Source organism: Salmo salar, chromosome 07 (genome assembly GCF_965601325.2).
Source record: "Salmo salar chromosome 07, fSalSal1, whole genome shotgun sequence".
NCBI classification, from domain to species: domain Eukaryota; kingdom Metazoa; phylum Chordata; class Actinopteri; order Salmoniformes; family Salmonidae; genus Salmo; species Salmo salar.
The window spans coordinates 76,820,001-76,840,000 of NC_138297.1; the positions used below are offsets into that span (position 1 = coordinate 76,820,001).

At 45.9% G+C, this 20,000-nt stretch overlaps 1 protein-coding gene across 4 annotated transcripts in view; it reads right to left on the reverse strand.

The window, feature by feature from the left end:
* ptpro (protein tyrosine phosphatase receptor type O) overlaps window positions 1–20,000 on the reverse strand; it is a 129,791-nt gene that overhangs the window by 28,921 nt on the left and 80,870 nt on the right. For all 4 annotated transcript variants that reach the window (XM_082978126.1, XM_082978124.1, XM_082978123.1 and 1 more), the window contains 4 exons: window positions 19,463–19,599; window positions 15,364–15,502; window positions 9,191–9,311; window positions 7,462–7,530 (listed from right to left, as the gene is read on the reverse strand). In XM_082978126.1, the coding sequence (XP_082834252.1) occupies window positions 7,462–7,530; window positions 9,191–9,311; window positions 15,364–15,502; window positions 19,463–19,599 (466 nt within the window). The remainder of the gene's footprint in view (window positions 1–7,461; window positions 7,531–9,190; window positions 9,312–15,363; window positions 15,503–19,462; window positions 19,600–20,000) is intronic.

Genomic DNA, 20,000 nt, shown 5'->3' on the forward strand with positions numbered 1-20,000 from the left:
CCTGCCGTAACAGACCGTCTTTAAGCCCCAAGGCCTGTCGTAACAGACCGTCTATAAGCCCCAAGGCCTGCCGTAACGGACCGTCTATAAGCCCCAAGACCTGCCGTAACAGACCGTCTATAAGCCCCAAGGCCTGCCGTAACAGACCGTCTATAAGCCCCAAGGCCTGCCGTAACAGACCGTCTATAAGCCCCAAGGCCTGCCGTAACAGACCGTCTATAAGCCCCAAGGCCTGCCGTAACGGACCGTCTATAAGCCCCAAGGCCTGCCGTAACGGACCGTCTATAAGCCCCAAGGCCTGCCGTAACAGACCGTCTATAAGCCCCAAGGCCTGCCGTAACAGACCGTCTATAAGCCCCAAGGCCTGCCGTAACAGACCGTCTATAAGCCCCAAGGCCTGTCGTAACAGACCGTCTATAAGCCCCAAGGCCTGCCGTAACAGACCGTCTATAAGCCCCAAGGCCTGCCGTAACAGACCGTCTATAAGCCCCAAGGCCTGCCGTAACAGACCGTCTTTAAGCCCCAAGGCCTGCCGTAACAGACCGTCTTTAAGCCCTTATATTAATCATCATCAGTCTGTTATCAACACCTTCAGAAGGACATCGTCTACTGGACATAACTGACAGTTTCAACAACCATCTCTTGATAAAAGGTACAGAGTCCCAATTGTTGAAGGGTTTTGTCCATAGTTGAAATGTTTCATTAAATAGTAAACGTGTATAGGAGATAAAAACTCCAACCCAAATCATTTCTTCCCATTGCACCCTACAGAGGAAGCAACGCTGGCCTCTCCCTTTGTTACTCTGAGATCAGATTTACTACACTGTCATCAAAAATATATTTCGACTAACTCTAGCCAGTGTTAAACAGAGTTGTCGCCTCTCTCTCTCTCTCTCTCCCTGATCTGACTAGTAAAGGTTATTCCTAGTAACTCTAGCCAGTGTTAAACAGAGTTGTTGCCTCTCTCTCTCTCTCTCTCCCTGATCTGACTAGTAAAGGTTATTCCTACTAACTCTAGCCAGTGTTAAACAGAGTTGTCGCCTCTCTCTCACTCTCTCCCTGATCTGACTAGTAAAGGTTATTCCTACTAACTCTAGCCAGTGTTAAACAGAGTTGTAGCCTCTCTCTCTCCCTCCCTGGTCTGACAGTTGGATTAAAGGTTATTCCTACTAACTCTAGCCAGTGTTAAACAGAGTTGTAGCCTCTCTCTCTTTCTCCCTGGTCTGATAGTTGGATTAAAGGTTATTCCTACTAACTCTAGCCAGTGTTAAACAGAGTTGTAGCCTCTCTCTCTCTCTCTCTCTCTCTCTCTCTCTCCCTGGTCTGACTAGTAAAGGTTATTCCTACTAACTCTAGCCAGTGTTAAACAGAGTTGTAGCCTCTCTCTCTCTCTCTCCCTGGTCTGACTAGTAAAGGTTATTCCTACTAACTCTTGCCAGTGTTAAACAGAGTTGTAGCCTCTCTCTCTCTCTCTCTCCCTGGTCTGATAGTTGGACTAAAGGTTATTCCTACTAACTCTAGCCAGTGTTAAACAGAGTTGTAGCCTCTCTCGCTCTCTCCCTGGTCTGACTAGTAAAGGTTATTCCTACTAACTCTAGCCAGTGTTAAACAGAGTTGTAGCCTCTCTCTCCCTCCCTGGTCTGATAGTTGGATTAAAGGTTATTCCTACTAACTCTAGCCAGTGTTAAACAGAGTTGTAGCCTCTCTCTCTCTCTCTCTTCCTGGTCTGACAGTTGGATTAAAGGTTATTCCTACTAACTCTAGCCAGTGTTAAACAGAGTTGTAGCCTCTCTCTCTCTCCCTGGTCTGACAGTTGGATTAAAGGTTATTCCTACTAACTCTAGCCAGTGTTAAACAGAGTTGTAGCCTCTCTCTCTCTCTCCCTGGTCTGACTAGTAAAGGTTATTCCTACTAACTCTAGCCAGTGTTAAACAGAGTTGTAGCCTCTCTCTCTCTCTCCCTGGTCTGACTAGTAAAGGTTATTCCTACTAACTCTAGCCAGTGTTAAACAGAGTTGTAGCCTCTCTCTCTCTCCCTGGTCTGATAGTTGGATTAGAGGTTATTCCTACTAACTCTAGCCAGTGTTAAACAGAGTTGTAGCCTCTCTCTCTCTCTCTCTCTCTCTCTCTCCCTGGTCTGACTAGTAAAGGTTATTCCTACTAACTCTAGCCAGTGTTAAACAGAGTTGTAGCCTCTCTCTCTCTCCCTGGTCTGACAGTTGGATTAAAGGTTATTCCTACTAACTCTAGCCAGTGTTAAACAGAGTTGTAGCCTCTCTCTCTCTCTCCCTGGTCTGACTAGTAAAGGTTATTCCTACTAACTCTAGCCAGTGTTAAACAGAGTTGTCGCCTCTCTCTCTCTCCCTCTCTCCCTGATCTGACTAGTAAAGGTTATTCCTACTAACTCTAGCCAGTGTTAAACAGAGTTGTAGCCTCTCTCTCTCTCTCTCTCCTGGTCTGATAGTTGGATTAAAGGTTATTCCTACTAACTCTTGCCAGTGTTAAACAGAGTTGTAGCCTCTCTCTCCCTCCCTGGTCTGATAGTTGGATTAGAGGTTATTCCTACTAACTCTAGCCAGTGTTAAACAGAGTTGTAGCCTCTCTCGCTCTCTCCCTGGTCTGACTAGTAAAGGTTATTCCTACTAACTCTAGCCAGTGTTAAACAGAGTTGTAGCCTCTCTCTCTCTCTCTCTCCTGGTCTGATAGTTGGACTAAAGGTTATTCCTACTAACTCTAGCCAGTGTTAAACAGAGTTGTAGCCTCTCTCTCTCTCTCCCTGGTCTGACTAGTAAAGGTTATTCCTACTAACTCTAGCCAGTGTTAAACAGAGTTGTAGCCTCTCTCCTCTCTCTCTCCCTGGTCTGATAGTTGGATTAAAGGTTATTCCTACTAACTCTAGCCAGTGTTAAACAGAGTTGTAGCCTCTCTCGCTCTCTCCCTGGTCTGACTAGTAAAGGTTATTCCTACTAACTCTAGCCAGTGTTAAACAGAGTTGTAGCCTCTCTCTCCCTCCCTGGTCTGATAGTTGGATTAAAGGTTATTCCTACTAACTCTAGCCAGTGTTAAACAGAGTTGTAGCCTCTCTCTCTCTCTCCCTGGTCTGACTAGTAAAGGTTATTCCAACTAACTCTAGCCAGTGTTAAACAGAGTTGTCGCCTCTCTCTCTCTCTCTCTCCCTGATCTGACTAGTAAAGGTTATTCCTACTAACTCTAGCCAGTGTTAAACAGAGTTGTAGCCTCTCTCTCTCTCTCTCCCTGGTCTGACAGTTGGATTAAAGGTTATTCCTACTAACTCTAGCCAGTGTTAAACAGAGTTGTAGCCTCTCTCTCTCTCTCTCCTGGTCTGACAGTTGGATTAAAGGTTATTCCTACTAACTCTAGCCAGTGTTAAACAGAGTTGTAGCCCCTCTCTCTCTCTCCCTGGTCTGACAGTTGGATTAAAGGTTATTCCTACTAACTCTAGCCAGTGTTAAACAGAGTTGTAGCCTCTCTCTCTCTCCCTGGTCTGACAGTTGGATTAGAGGTTATTCCTACTAACTCTAGCCAGTGTTAAACAGAGTTGTAGCCTCTCTCTCTCTCTCTCTCTCCCTGGTCTGACTAGTAAAGGTTATTCCTACTAACTCTAGCCAGTGTTAAACAGAGTTGTAGCCTCTCTCTCTCTCTCTCCCTGGTCTGACTAGTAAAGGTTATTCCTACTAACTCTAGCCAGTGTTAAACAGAGTTGTAGCCTCTCTCTCTCTCTCTCCCTGGTCTGACTAGTTGGATTAAAGGTTATTCCTACTAACTCTAGCCAGTGTTAAACAGAGTTGTAGCCTCTCTCTCTCTCTTCCTGGTCTGACAGTTGGACTAAAGGTTATTCCTACTAACTCTAGCCAGTGTTAAACAGAGTTGTAGCCTCTCTCGCTCTCTCCCTGGTCTGACTAGTAAAGGTTATTCCTACTAACTCTAGCCAGTGTTAAACAGAGTTGTAGCCTCTCTCTCCCTCCCTGGTCTGATAGTTGGATTAAAGGTTATTCCTACTAACTCTAGCCAGTGTTAAACAGAGTTGTAGCCTCTCTCTCTCTCTCCCTGGTCTGACTAGTAAAGGTTATTCCAACTAACTCTAGCCAGTGTTAAACAGAGTTGTCGCCTCTCTCTCTCTCTCTCTCCCTGATCTGACTAGTAAAGGTTATTCCTACTAACTCTAGTCAGTGTTAAACAGAGTTGTAGCCTCTCTCTCTCTCTCTCTTCCTGGTCTGACAGTTGGATTAAAGGTTATTCCTACTAACTCTAGCCAGTGTTAAACAGAGTTGAAGCCTCTCTCTCTCTCTCCCTGGTCTGACTAGTAAAGGTTATTCCTACTAACTCTAGCCAGTGTTAAACAGAGTTGTAGCCTCTCTCTCTCTCTCTCCCTGGTCTGACTAGTAAAGGTTATTCCTACTAACTCTAGCCAGTGTTAAACAGAGTTGAAGCCTCTCTCTCTCTCTCCCTGGTCTGATAGTTGGATTAAAGGTTATTCCTACTAACTCTAGCCAGTGTTAAACAGAGTTGAAGCCTCTCTCCTCTCTCCCTGGTCTGACTAGTAAAGGTTATTCCTACTAACTCTAGCCAGTGTTAAACAGAGTTGTAGCCTCTCTCTCTCTCTCCCTGGTCTGACTAGTAAAGGTTATTCCTACTAACTCTAGCCAGTGTTAAACAGAGTTGTAGCCTCTCTCTCTCTCTCTCCCTGGTCTGATAGTTGGATTAAAGGTTATTCCTACTAACTCTAGCCAGTGTTAAACAGAGTTGTAGCCTCTCTCTCTCTCTCCCTGGTCTGACTAGTAAAGGTTATTCCTACTAACTCTAGCCAGTGTTAAACAGAGTTGTAGCCTCTCTCTCCCTCCCTGGTCTGATAGTTGGATTAAAGGTTATTCCTACTAACTCTAGCCAGTGTTAAACAGAGTTGTAGCCTCTCTCTCTCTCTCCCTGGTCTGACTAGTAAAGGTTATTCCAACTAACTCTAGCCAGTGTTAAACAGAGTTGTCGCCTCTCTCTCTCTCTCTCTCCCTGATCTGACTAGTAAAGGTTATTCCTACTAACTCTAGCCAGTGTTAAACAGAGTTGTAGCCTCTCTCTCTCTCTCTTCCTGGTCTGACAGTTGGATTAAAGGTTATTCCTACTAACTCTAGCCAGTGTTAAACAGAGTTGAAGCCTCTCTCTCTCTCCCTGGTCTGACAGTTGGATTAAAGGTTATTCCTACTAACTCTAGCCAGTGTTAAACAGAGTTGTAGCCTCTCTCTCTCTCTCCCTGGTCTGACTAGTAAAGGTTATTCCTACTAACTCTAGCCAGTGTTAAACAGAGTTGTAGCCTCTCTCTCTCTCTCCCTGGTCTGACTAGTAAAGGTTATTCCTACTAACTCTAGCCAGTGTTAAACAGAGTTGTAGCCTCTCTCTCTCTCCCTGGTCTGACTAGTTGGATTAAAGGTTATTCCTACTAACTCTAGCCAGTGTTAAACAGAGTTGTAGCCTCTCTCTCCCTCCCTGGTCTGATAGTTGGATTAAAGGTTATTCCTACTAACTCTAGCCAGTGTTAAACAGAGTTGTAGCCTCTCTCTCTCTCTCCCTGGTCTGACTAGTAAAGGTTATTCCAACTAACTCTAGCCAGTGTTAAACAGAGTTGTAGCCTCTCTCTCCCTCCCTGGTCTGATAGTTGGATTAAAGGTTATTCCTACTAACTCTAGCCAGTGTTAAACAGAGTTGTAGCCTCTCTCTCTCTCTCCCTGGTCTGACTAGTAAAGGTTATTCCAACTAACTCTAGCCAGTGTTAAACAGAGTTGTCGCCCTCTCTCTCTCTCTCTCTCCCTGATCTGACTAGTAAAGGTTATTCCTACTAACTCTAGCCAGTGTTAAACAGAGTTGTAGCCTCTCTCTCTCTCTCTCCCTGGTCTGATAGTTGGATTAAAGGTTATTCCTACTAACTCTAGCCAGTGTTAAACAGAGTTGAAGCCTCTCTCTCTCTCCCTGGTCTGATAGTTGGACTAAAGGTTATTCCTACTAACTCTAGCCAGTGTTAAACAGAGTTGTAGCCTCTCTCTCTCTCCCTGGTCTGACTAGTAAAGGTTATTCCTACTAACTCTAGCCAGTGTTAAACAGAGTTGAAGCCTCTCTCTCTCTCTTCCTGGTCTGATAGTTGGATTAAAGGTTATTCCTACTAACTCTAGCCAGTGTTAAACAGAGTTGTAGCCTCTCTCTCTCTCTCCCTGGTCTGACTAGTAAAGGTTATTCCTACTAACTCTAGCCAGTGTTAAACAGAGTTGTAGCCTCTCTCTCCCTCCCTGGTCTGATAGTTGGATTAAAGGTTATTCCTACTAACTCTAGCCAGTGTTAAACAGAGTTGTAGCCTCTCTCTCTCTCTCCCTGGTCTGACTAGTAAAGGTTATTCCTACTAACTCTAGCCAGTGTTAAACAGAGTTGTAGCCTCTCTCTCCCTCCCTGGTCTGACTAGTAAAGGTTATTCCTACTAACTCTAGCCAGTGTTAAACAGAGTTGAAGCCTCTCTCTCTCTCTCTCTCTCCCTGGTCTGACTAGTTGGATTAAGGTTATTCCTACTAACTCTAGCCAGTGTTAAACAGAGTTGTAGCCTCTCTCTCTCTCTTCCTGGTCTGACTAGTAAAGGTTATTCCTACTAACTCTAGCCAGTGTTAAACAGAGTTGAAGCCTCTCTCTCTCTCTCTCCCTGGTCTGATAGTTGGATTAAAGGTTATTCCTACTAACTCTAGCCAGTGTTAAACAGAGTTGTAGCCTCTCTCTCTCTCTCCTCCCTGGTCTGACTAGTAAAGGTTATTCCTACTAACTCTAGCCAGTGTTAAACAGAGTTGAAGCCTCTCTCTCTCTCTCTCCCTGGTCTGATAGTTGGATTAAAGGTTATTCCTACTAACTCTAGCCAGTGTTAAACAGAGTTGTAGCCTCTCTCTCTCTCTTCCTGGTCTGACTAGTAAAGGTTATTCCTACTAACTCTAGCCAGTGTTAAACAGAGTTGAAGCCTCTCTCTCTCTCTCTCCCTGGTCTGATAGTTGGATTAAAGGTTATTCCTACTAACTCTAGCCAGTGTTAAACAGAGTTGAAGCCTCTCTCTCTCTCTCCCTGGTCTGACTAGTGGTAAAGGTTATTCCTACTAACTCTAGCCAGTGTTAAACAGAGTTGAAGCCTCTCTCTCTCTCCCTGGTCTGACAGTTGGAGTAAAGGTTATTCCTACTAACTCTAGCCAGTGTTAAACAGAGTTGAAGCCCCTCTCTCTCTCTCTCTCCCTGGTCTGACTAGTAAAGGTTATTCCTACTAACTCTAGCCAGTGTTAAACAGAGTTGAAGCCTCTCTCTCTCTCTTCCTGGTCTGACAGTTGGATTAGATGAATGGATTTGAACATTCAGATAGTCTGGTTGACTGAGGACAGCAGACTTGCTGTTTTGGGTTTCTGGTTTCAGGGTAGAGACGTGGTAATTCCTACCAGTTGTAGGGCAGTTTGCCGTCCCTCTCAAACGAAGCAAAATTGACAAAGGTTTCTGCTCCGCACTCCCTGGAAGAAAGACAGCAGTTAGCTACAAACACAAAAATAACTCCGGACTTACTGTATTACACACACGATGACTAAAACAATACAAAGAGGAAGTGAAACGTTTTGATGACTAAAATAATAAAGAGGAATTGAAAATGCTTTAAACCAAAATATTTGTATTCTATCTATTGCCAGGCTCTGATCTACACTGGACAGATCTACGCTGGACAGATCTACGCTGGACAGATCTACACTGGACAGATCTACGCTGGACAGATCTACACTGGACAGATCTAACCTGATCTACACTGGACAGATCTACGCTGGACAGATCTAACCTGATCTACACTGGACAGATCTACACTGGACAGATCTAACCTGATCTACACTGGACAGATCTACACTGGACAGATCTACGCTGGACAGATCTAACCTGATCTACACTGGACAGATCTACACTGGACAGATCTACGCTGGACAGATCTACACTGGACAGATCTACACTGGACAGATCTACACTGGACAGATCTAACCTGATCTACACTGGACAGATCTACACTGGACAGATCTACGCTGGACAGATCTAACCTGATCTACACTGGACAGATCTACACTGGACAGATCTACACTGGACAGATCTAACCTGATCTACACTGGACAGATCTACACTGGACAGATCTAACCTGATCTACACTGGACAGATCTACACTGGACAGATCTACACTGGACAGATCTAACCTGATCTACACTGGACAGATCTACGCTGGACAGATCTACACTGGACAGATCTACGCTGGACAGATCTAACCTGGGGCTCTGTGGGTAATGACCTGATCTACGCTGGACAGATCTAACCTGATCTACACTGGACAGATCTACACTGGACAGATCTACGCTGGACAGATCTAACCTGGGGCTCTGTGGGTAATGACCTGATCTACACTGGACAGATCTACACTGGACAGATCTAACCTGATCTACACTGGACAGATCTACACTGGACAGATCTAACCTGATCTACACTGGACAGATCTACACTGGACAGATCTAACCTGATCTACACTGGACAGATCTACACTGGACAGATCTAACCTGGGGCTCTGTGGGTAATGACCTGATCTACACTGGACAGATCTACACTGGACAGATCTAACCTGATCTACACTGGACAGATCTACACTGGACAGATCTACACTGGACAGATCTAACCTGGAGCTCTGTGGGTAATGAGGGGGGAGAGAGGAGAACCAGGGGGAGAGAGGAGGAGCCAGGAGGAGAGAGGAGGAGCCAGGGGAGAGAGGAGGAGCCAGTGGGAGAGAGGAGGAGCCAGGTGGAGAAAGGAGGAGCCAGGGGGAGAGAGGAGGGGCCAGGGAGAGAGAGGAGGAGCCAGGGGGAGAGAGGAGGAGCCAGGGGGAGAGAGAGGAGGAGCCAGGGGGAGAGAGGAGGAGCCAGGGGGAGAGAGGAGGAGCCAGTGGGAGAGAGAGGAGGAGCCAGTGGGAGAGAGAGGAGGAGCCAGTGGGAGAGAGAGGAGGAGCCAGCGTACTTGTTGTTCAGCTCTATTTTTTCTTAATCTTCAGACAGAAATATATTATGAAATATTATTTGAAAAACCAGATCTTGTGGAAAGGTTAGCGTCGGGTAACGTATGTCCGTTATGTGGACGGCTCCCTCCTTCTCTCACCTGGCCATCTGCAGGTGTTTCTGACGCAGCATCAGCAGGAAGACGACCAACAGGCTGAGAAGGAGGACACTGAGGACCGCTAGAGCAGAGATGGCAGCGACGCTGGGATTCATCTCTCTGGCTGGAACAACAATAACATATTATCACTGAGGACCGCTAGAGCAGAGATGGCAGCGACGCTGGGATTCATCTCTCTGGCTGGAACAACAATAACATATTATCACAGAGGACCGCTAGAGCAGAGATGGCAGCGACGCTGGGATTCATCTCTCTGGCTGGAACAACAATAACATATTATCACAGAGGACCGCTAGAGCAGAGATGGCAGCGACGCTGGGATTCATCTCTCTGGCTGGAACAACAATAACATATTATCACTGAGGACCGCTAGAGCAGAGATGAATCCCAGCGTCTGGCTGGAAGGAAAACACAGTGCAGATTCAGGATGATACGACAGGAATACACGCAGCCTGCGGACACAGCAATGTGGATCTGAAACTCAGTATTTTGGAGTCACAGTGATTGGATGTGGTACACTACAACCTGCTGACATTGGCCTTCTGGGAAACAGGAACAGTATTTAACCACAGAAGAGAGAGAGAGAGAGAGAGAGAGAGAGAGAGAGAGAGAGAGAGAGAGAGAGAGAGAGAGAGAGAGAGAGAGAGAGAGAGTGGCAGGAAACCACGAGAAAACAGACTTGTTCTGTGGTGTAAAACTGAAGAACTGTAGATTTTTCCCAGGCTGGCTGTACCTGTAGTAGAGATGTGTATGAAGGCTGACTGTACCTGTAGTAGAGATGTGTATGAAGGCTGGCTGTACCTGTAGTAGAGATGTGTATGAAGGCTGACTGTACCTGTAGTAGAGATGTGTATGAAGGCTAAATGTACCTGTAGTAGAGATGTGTATGAAGGCTGGCTGTACCTGTAGTAGAGATGTGTATGAAGGCAGACTGTACCTCTGGTAGAGATGTGTATGAAGGCTGGCTGTACCTGTAGTAGAGATGTGTATGAAGGCTGGCTGTACCTCTGGTAGAGATGTGTATGAAGGCTGACTGTACCTGTAGTAGAGATGTGTATGAAGGCTGGCTGTACCTGTAGTAGAGATGTGTATGAAGGCTGGCTGACTGTACCTGTAGTAGAGATGTGTATGAAGGCTGGCTGTACCTGTAGTAGAGATGTGTATGAAGGCTGACTGTTCCTGTAGTAGAGATGTGTATGAAGGCTGACTGTACCTCTGGTAGAGATGTGTATGAAGGCTGGCTGTACCTGTAGTAGAGATGTGTATGAAGGCTGACTGTACCTGTAGTAGAGATGTGTATGAAGGCTGACTGTACCTGTAGTAGAGATGTGTATGAAGGCTGACTGTACCTCTGGTAGAGATGTGTATGAAGGCTAAATGTACCTGTAGTAGAGATGTGTATGAAGGCTGGCTGTACCTGTAGTAGAGATGTGTATGAAGGCAGACTGTACCTCTGGTAGAGATGTGTATGAAGGCTGGCTGTACCTGTAGTAGAGATGTGTATGAAGGCTGGCTGTACCTCTGGTAGAGATGTGTATGAAGGCTGACTGTACCTGTAGTAGAGATGTGTATGAAGGCTGGCTGTACCTGTAGTAGAGATGTGTATGAAGGCTGGCTGACTGTACCTGTAGTAGAGATGTGTATGAAGGCTGGCTGTACCTGTAGTAGAGATGTGTATGAAGGCTGACTGTTCCTGTAGTAGAGATGTGTATGAAGGCTGACTGTACCTCTGGTAGAGATGTGTATGAAGGCTGGCTGTACCTGTAGTAGAGATGTGTATGAAGGCTGACTGTACCTGTAGTAGAGATGTGTATGAAGGCTGACTGTACCTGTAGTAGAGATGTGTATGAAGGCTGACTGTACCTCTGGTAGAGATGTGTATGAAGGCTGGCTGTACCTGTAGTAGAGATGTGTATGAAGGCGGAGTGTTCCTCTGTTAGAGATGTGTATGAAGGCTGACTGTACCTGTAGTAGAGATGTGTATGAAGGCCGACTGTACCTGTAGTAGAGATGTGTATGAAGGCTGGCTGTACCTGTAGTAGAGATGTGTATGAAGGCTGACTGTACCTCTGGTAGAGATGTGTATGAAGGCTGACTGTACCTGTAGTAGAGATGTGTATGAAGGCTGACTGTACCTGTAGTAGAGATGGGTATGAAGGCTGACTGTACCTCTGGTAGAGATGTGTATGAAGGCTGACTGTACCTGTAGTAGAGATGTGTATGAAGGCTGGCTGTACCTCTGGTAGAGATGTGTATGAAGGCTGACTGTACCTGTAGTAGAGATGTGTATGAAGGCTGACTGTACCTGTAGTAGAGATGTGTATGAAGGCTGACTGTACCTGTAGTAGAGATGTGTATGAAGGCTGGCTGTACCTGTAGTAGAGATGTGTATGAAGGCTGACTGTACCTGTAGTAGAGATGTGTATGAAGGCTGACTGTACCTGTAGTAGAGAAGTGTATGAAGGCTGACTGTACCTGTAGTAGAGATGTGTATGAAGGCTGGCTGCACCTGTAGTAGAGATGTGTATGAAGGCTGACTGTACCTCTGGTAGAGATGTGTATGAAGGCTGGCTGTACCTGTAGTAGAGATGTGTATGAAGGCTGACTGTACCTCTGGTAGAGATGTGTATGAAGGCTGACTGTACCTGTAGTAGAGATGTGTATGAAGGCTGACTGTACCTCTGGTAGAGATGTATATGAAGGCTGACTGTACCTGTAGTAGAGATGTGTATGAAGGCTGACTGTACCTGTAGTAGAGATGTGTATGAAGGCTGACTGTACCTGTAGTAGAGATGTGTATAAAGGCTGACTGACTGTACCTGTAGTAGAGATGTGTATGAAGGCTGGCTGTACCTGTAGTAGAGATGTGTATGAAGGCTGACTGTACCTCTGGTAGAGATGTGTATGAAGGCTGGCTGTACCTGTAGTAGAGATGTGTATGAAGGTGGACTGTTCCTCTGGTAGAGATGTGTATGAAGGCTGACTGTACCTGTAGTAGAGATGTGTATGAAGGCTGACTGTACCTCTGGTAGAGATGTGTATGAAGGCTGGCTGTACCTGTAGTAGAGATGTGTATGAAGGCTGACTGTACCTGTAGTAGAGATGGGTATGAAGGCTGACTGTACCTCTGGTAGAGATGTGTATGAAGGCTGACTGTACCTGTAGTAGAGATGTGTATGAAGGCTGGCTGTACCTCTGGTAGAGATGTGTATGAAGGCTGACTGTACCTGTAGTAGAGATGTGTATGAAGGCTGACTGTACCTGTAGTAGAGATGTGTATGAAGGCTGACTGTACCTGTAGTAGAGATGTGTATGAAGGCTGGCTGTACCTGTAGTAGAGATGTGTATGAAGGCTGACTGTATCTGTAGTAGAGATGTGTATGAAGGCTGACTGTACCTGTAGTAGAGAAGTGTATGAAGGCTGACTGTACCTGTAGTAGAGATGTGTATGAAGGCTGGCTGTACCTGTAGTAGAGATGTGTATGAAGGCTGGCTGTACCTGTAGTAGAGATGTGTATGAAGGCTGGCTGTACCTGTAGTAGAGATGTGTATGAAGGCTGACTGTACCTGTAGTAGAGATGTGTATGAAGGTTGACTGTACCTGTAGTAGAGATGTGTATGAAGGCTGACTGTACCTGTAGTAGAGATGTGTATGAAGGCTGGCTGTACCTGTAGTAGAGATGTGTATGAAGGCTGGCTGTACCTGTAGTAGAGATGTGTATGAAGGCTGGCTGTACCTGTAGTAGAGATGTGTATGAAGGCTGACTGTACCTGTAGTAGAGATGTGTATAAAGGCTGACTGTACCTGTAGTAGAGATGTGTATGAAGGCTGACTGTACCTCTGGTAGAGATGTGTATGAAGGCTGACTGTACCTGTAGTAGAGATGTGTATGAAGGCTGACTGTACCTGTAGTAGAGATGTGTATGAAGGCTGACTGTACCTGTAGTAGAGATGTGTATGAAGGCTGACTGTACCTGTAGTAGAGATGTGTATAAAGGCTGACTGACTGTACCTGTAGTAGAGATGTGTATGAAGGCTGGCTGTACCTGTAGTAGAGATGTGTATGAAGGCTGGCTGTACCTCTGGTAGAGATGTGTATGAAGGCTGGCTGTACCTGTAGTAGAGATGTGTATGAAGGTGGACTGTTCCTCTGGTAGAGATGTGTATGAAGGCTGACTGTACCTGTAGTAGAGATGTGTATGAAGGCTGGCTGTACCTGTAGTAGAGATGTGTATGAAGGCTGACTGTACCTCTGGTAGAGATGTGTATGAAGGCTGACTGTACCTGTAGTAGAGATGTGTATGAAGGCTGACTGTACCTGTAGTAGAGATGGGTATGAAGGCTGACTGTACCTCTGGTAGAGATGTGTATGAAGGCTGACTGTACCTGTAGTAGAGATGTGTATGAAGGCTGGCTGTACCTCTGGTAGAGATGTGTATGAAGGCTGACTGTACCTGTAGTAGAGATGTGTATGAAGGCTGACTGTACCTGTAGTAGAGATGTGTATGAAGGCTGACTGTACCTGTAGTAGAGATGTGTATGAAGGCTGGCTGTACCTGTAGTAGAGATGTGTATGAAGGCTGACTGTATCTGTAGTAGAGATGTGTATGAAGGCTGACTGTACCTGTAGTAGAGAAGTGTATGAAGGCTGACTGTACCTGTAGTAGAGATGTGTATGAAGGCTGGCTGTACCTGTAGTAGAGATGTGTATGAAGGCTGGCTGTACCTGTAGTAGAGATGTGTATGAAGGCTGGCTGTACCTGTAGTAGAGATGTGTATGAAGGCTGACTGTACCTGTAGTAGAGATGTGTATGAAGGTTGACTGTACCTGTAGTAGAGATGTGTATGAAGGCTGACTGTACCTGTAGTAGAGATGTGTATGAAGGCTGACTGTACCTGTAGTAGAGATGTGTATGAAGGCTGGCTGTACCTGTAGTAGAGATGTGTATGACGGCTGACTGTACCTGTAGTAGAGATGTGTATGAAGGCTGACTGTACCTGTAGTAGAGATGTGTATGAAGGCTGACTGTACCTGTAGTAGAGATGTGTATGAAGGCTGACTGTACCTGTAGTAGAGATGTGTATGAAGGCTGACTGTACCTGTAGTAGAGATGTGTATGACGGCTGACTGTACCTGTAGTAGAGATGTGTATGAAGGCTGACTGTACCTGTAGTAGAGAAGTGTATGAAGGCTGACTGTACCTGTAGTAGAGATGTGTATGAAGGCTGGCTGTACCTGTAGTAGAGATGTGTATGAAGGCTGGCTGTACCTGTAGTAGAGATGTGTATGAAGGCTGACTGTACCTGTAGTAGAGATGTGTATGAAGGCTGGCTGTACCTGTAGTAGAGATGTGTATGAAGGCTGGCTGTACCTGTAGTAGAGATGTGTATGAAGGCTGGCTGTACCTGTAGTAGAGATGTGTATGAAGGCTGGCTGTACCTGTAGTAGAGATGTGTATGAAGGCTGACTGTACCTGTAGTAGAGATGTGTATGAAGGCTGACTGTACCTGTAGTAGAGATGTGTATGAAGGCTGGCTGTACCTGTAGTAGAGATGTGTATGACGGCTGACTGTACCTGTAGTAGAGATGTGTATGAAGGCTGACTGTACCTGTAGTAGAGATGTGTATGAAGGCTGACTGTACCTGTAGTAGAGATGTGTATGAAGGCTGACTGTACCTGTAGTAGAGATGTGTATGAAGGCTGACTGTACCTGTAGTAGAGATGTGTATGACGGCTGACTGTACCTGTAGTAGAGATGTGTATGAAGGCTGACTGTACCTGTAGTAGAGAAGTGTATGAAGGCTGACTGTACCTGTAGTAGAGATGTGTATGAAGGCTGGCTGTACCTGTAGTAGAGATGTGTATGAAGGCTGGCTGTACCTGTAGTAGAGATGTGTATGAAGGCTGACTGTACCTGTAGTAGAGATGTGTATGAAGGCTGGCTGTACCTGTAGTAGAGATGTGTATGAAGGCTGGCTGTACCTGTAGTAGAGATGTGTATGAAGGCTGGCTGTACCTGTAGTAGAGATGTGTATGAAGGCTGGCTGTACCTGTAGTAGAGATGTGTATGAAGGCTGACTGTACCTGTAGTAGAGATGTGTACGAAGGCTGACTGTACCTGTAGTAGAGATGTGTATGAAGGCTGACTGTACCTGTAGTAGAGATGTGTATGAAGGCTGGCTCGCTGGGCGTACTGTAGCTATAACTGACCACACTGCAGTTATAGGAGGAGGAGGGCAACAAGCTGGACACGGTCACCACATGGGACTGGGCTGTTAGAGGCTCCCGAGCCTGCAGAGAGAACAGAGAACATACTGCAAGGACACCTCAGCCACGCTCAAGGTCCTTAACGACATCATAACCTGCCATCGATAAAAGACAGTGCTGTGCAGCCGTCTTCATCGACCTGGCCAAGGCTTTCGACTCTGTCAATCACCGCATTCTTATCGGCAGACTCGACAGCCTTGGTTTCTCTAATGACTGCCTCGCCTGGTTCACCGACTACTTCTCTGATAGAGTTCAGTGTGTCAAATCGGAGGGCCTGTTGTCCGGACCTCTGGCAGTCTCTATGGGGGTGCCACAGGGTTCAATTCTCGGTCCGACTCTCTTCTCTGTATATATCAACGATGTCACTCTTGCTGCTGGTGAGTCTCTGATCCACCTCTACGCAGACGACACCATTCTGTATACTTCTGGCCCTTCTTTGGACACTGTGTTAACTAACCTCCAGACGAGCTTCAATGTCATGCAACTCTCCTTCCGTGGCCTCCAACTGCTCTTAAAACGCAGGTAAAACTAAATGCATGCTCTTCAACCGATCACTGCCCGCACCTGCTCGGCCCGTCCAGCATCACTACTCTGGACGGTTCTGACTTAGAATATGTGGACAACTACAAATACCTGGGTGTCTGGTTAGACTGTAAACTCTCCTTCCAGACTCACATTAAGCATCTCCTATCCAAAATTAAATCTAGAATCGGCTTCCTATTTCGCAACAAAGCCTCCTTCACTCACGCTGCGAAACATACCCTCGTAAAACTGACCATCCTACCGATCCTCGACTTCGGCGATGTCATTTACAAAATAGCCTCCAACACTCTACTCAACAAACTGGATGCAGTCTATCACAGTGCCATCCGTTTTGTCACCAAAGCCCCATATACTACCCACCACTGCGACCTGTACGCTCTCGTTGGCTGGCCTTCGCTTCATAATCGTCGCCAAACCCACTGGCTCCAGGTAATCTATAAGTCTTTGCTAGGTAAAGCTCCGCCTTATCTCAGCTCACTGGTCACCATAGCAGCACCCACTCGTAGCACTCGCTCCAGCAGGTATATCTCACTGGTCACCCCCAAAGCCAACACCTCCTTTGGCCGCCTCTCCTTCCAGTTCTCTGCTGCCAATGACTGGAACGAATTGCAAAAATTGCTGAAGTTGGAGACTCATATCTGGAAACATTGTATCAACTATTATCAGTGTATTACAGTACATAGGGAATAGGGTCCCATTACAGACGATAGCAGTGTACTACAGTACATAGGGAATAGGGTACCATTCCAGATGATAGCAGTGTACTACAGTACATAGGGAATAGGGTGCCATTCCAGACGATAGCAGTGTACTACAGTACATAGGGAATAGGGTCCCATTCCAGATCATAGCAGTGTACTACAGTACATAGGGAATAGGGTCCCATTCCAGATGGTAGCAGTGTACTACAGTACATAGGGAATAGGGTACCATTCCAGATCATAGCAGTGTACTACAGTACATAGGGAATAGGGTACCATTCCAGATCATAGCAGTGTACTACAGTACATAGGGAATAGGGTCCCATTCCAGACGATAGCAGTGTACTACAGTACATAGGGAATAGGGTACCATTCCAGATCATAGCAGTGTACTACAGTACATAGGGAATAGGGTCCCATTCCAGACGATAGCAGTGTACTACAGTACATAGGGAATAGGGTACCATTCCAGACGATAGCAGTGTACTACAGTACATAGGGAATAGGGTGCCATTACAGACGATAGCAGTGTACTACAGTACATAGGGAATAGGGTACCATTCCAGATCATAGCAGTGTACTACAGTACATAGGGAATAGGGTACCATTCCAGATCATAGCAGTGTACTACAGTACATAGGGAATAGGGTACCATTCCAGATCATAGCAGTGTATTACAGTACATAGAGAATAGGGTCCCATTCCTGATGATAGCAGTGTACTACAGTACATAAGGAATAGGGTACCATTCCAGATCATAGCAGTGTACTACAGTACATAGAGAATAGGGTCCCATTCCTGATGATAGCAGTGTACTACAGTACATAAGGAATAGGGTACCATTCCAGATCATAGCAGTGTACTACAGTACATAGGGAATAGGGTACCATTCCAGACGATAGCAGTGTACTACAGTACATAGGGAATAGGGTACCATTCCAGACGATAGCAGTGTACTACAGTACATAGGGAATAGGGTCCCATTCCAGATCATAGCAGTGTACTACAGTACATAGGGAATAGGGTACCATTCCAGACGATAGCAGTGTACTACAGTACATAAGGAATAGGGTACCATTCCAGATCATAGCAGTGTATTACAGTACATAGGGAATAGGGTACCATTCCAGATCATAGCAGTGTACTACAGTACATAGGGAATAGGGTCCCATTCCAGACGATAGCAGTGTACTACAGTACATAGGGAATAGGGTACCATTCCAGACGATAGCAGTGTACTACAGTACATAAGGAATAGGGTACCATTCCAGATCATAGCAGTGTACTACAGTACATAGGGAATAGGGTACCATTCCAGATCATAGCAGTGTACTACAGTACATAGGGAATAGGGTCCCATTCCAGATCATAGCAGTGTACTACAGTACATAGGGAATAGGGTACCATTCCAGATCATAGCAGTGTACTACAGTACATAGGGAATAGGGTACCATTCCAGATCATAGCAGTGTACTACAGTACATAGGGAATAGGGTACCATTCCAGACGATAGCAGTGTACTACAGTACATAGGGAATAGGGTCCCATTCCAGACGATAGCAGTGTACTACAGTACATAGGGAATAGGGTGCCATTCCAGATCATAGCAGTGTACTACAGTACATAGGGAATAGGGTACCATTCCAGACGATAGCAGTGTACTACAGTACATAGGGAATAGGGTGCCATTACAGACGATAGCAGTGTACTACAGTACATAGGGAATAGGGTACCATTCCAGATCATAGCAGTGTACTACAGTACATAGGGAATAGGGTGCCATTACAGACGATAGCAGTGTACTACAGTACATAGGGAATAGGGTACCATTCCAGATCATAGCAGTGTACTACAGTACATAGGGAATAGGGTACCATTCCAGACGATAGCAGTGTACTACAGTACATAGGGAATAGGGTACCATTCCAGATCATAGCAGTGTACTACAGTACATAAGGAATAGGGTCCCATTCCAGACGATAGCAGTGTACTACAGTACATAGGGAATAGGGTACCATTCCAGACGATAGCAGTGTACTACAGTACATAGGGAATAGGGTGCCATTACAGACGATAGCAGTGTACTACAGTACATAGGGAATAGGGTACCATTCCAGATCATAGCAGTATACTACAGTACATAAGGAATAGGGTACCATTCCAGATCATAGCAGTGTACTACAGTACATAGGGAATAGGGTACCATTCCAGATGGTAGCAGTGTACTACAGTACATAAGGAATAGGGTACCATTCCAGATCATAGCAGTGTACTACAGTACATAGGGAATAGGGTGCCATTCCAGATGATAGCAGTGTACTACAGTACATAGGGAATAGGGTACCATTCCAGATCATAGCAGTGTACTACAGTACATAGGGAATAGGGTGCCATTCCAGATCATAGCAGTATACTACAGTACATAGGGAATAGGGTACCATTCCAGATCATAGCAGTGTACTACAGTACATAGGGAATAGGGTACCATTCCAGATCATAGCAGTGTACTACAGTACATAGGGAATAGTGTCCCATTCCAGATCATAGCAGTGTACTACAGTATATAAGGAATAGGGTCCCATTCCAGATCATAGCAGTGTATTACAGTACATAGGGAATAGGGTCCCATTCCAGATGATAGCAGTGTATTACAGTACATAGGGAATAGGGTCCCATTCCAGATGATAGCAGCGTACTACAGTACATAGGGAATAGGGTCCCATTCCAGAGCATCTCTTACCTTGAGTTCCTTGTTGACGGTGTTGGTGGGTTTACAGAGCACCTGGTAGAAGTCGACCACTCCCACCTCGCTCCAGAGCAGAGTCACCGAGGAGTGGGTGGCGTTCACGGCGTACAGAGACCGCGGAGGGGCAGGCTCTGTCACAAACACAGCAGGAGAAACGCCTGGGTCAAACTCTGGTCCACAGAGACAGGTAGACTGTAGCTCTGCAGTCTGTTAACCTCTAGTCCACAGAGACAGGTAGACTGTAGCTCTGCAGCCACCTGTTAACCTCTAGTCCACAGAGACAGGTAGACTGTAGCTCTGCAGTCTGTTAACCTCTAGTCCACAGAGACAGGTAGACTGTAGCTCTGCAGCCACCTGTTAACCTCTAGTCCACAGAGACAGGTAGACTGTAGCTCTGCAGTCTGTTAACCTCTAGTCCACAGAGACAGGTAGACTGTAGCTCTGCAGCCACCTGTTAACCTCTAGTCCACAGAGACAGGTAGACTGTAGCTCTGCAGTCTGTTAACCTCTAGTCCACAGAGACAGGTAGACT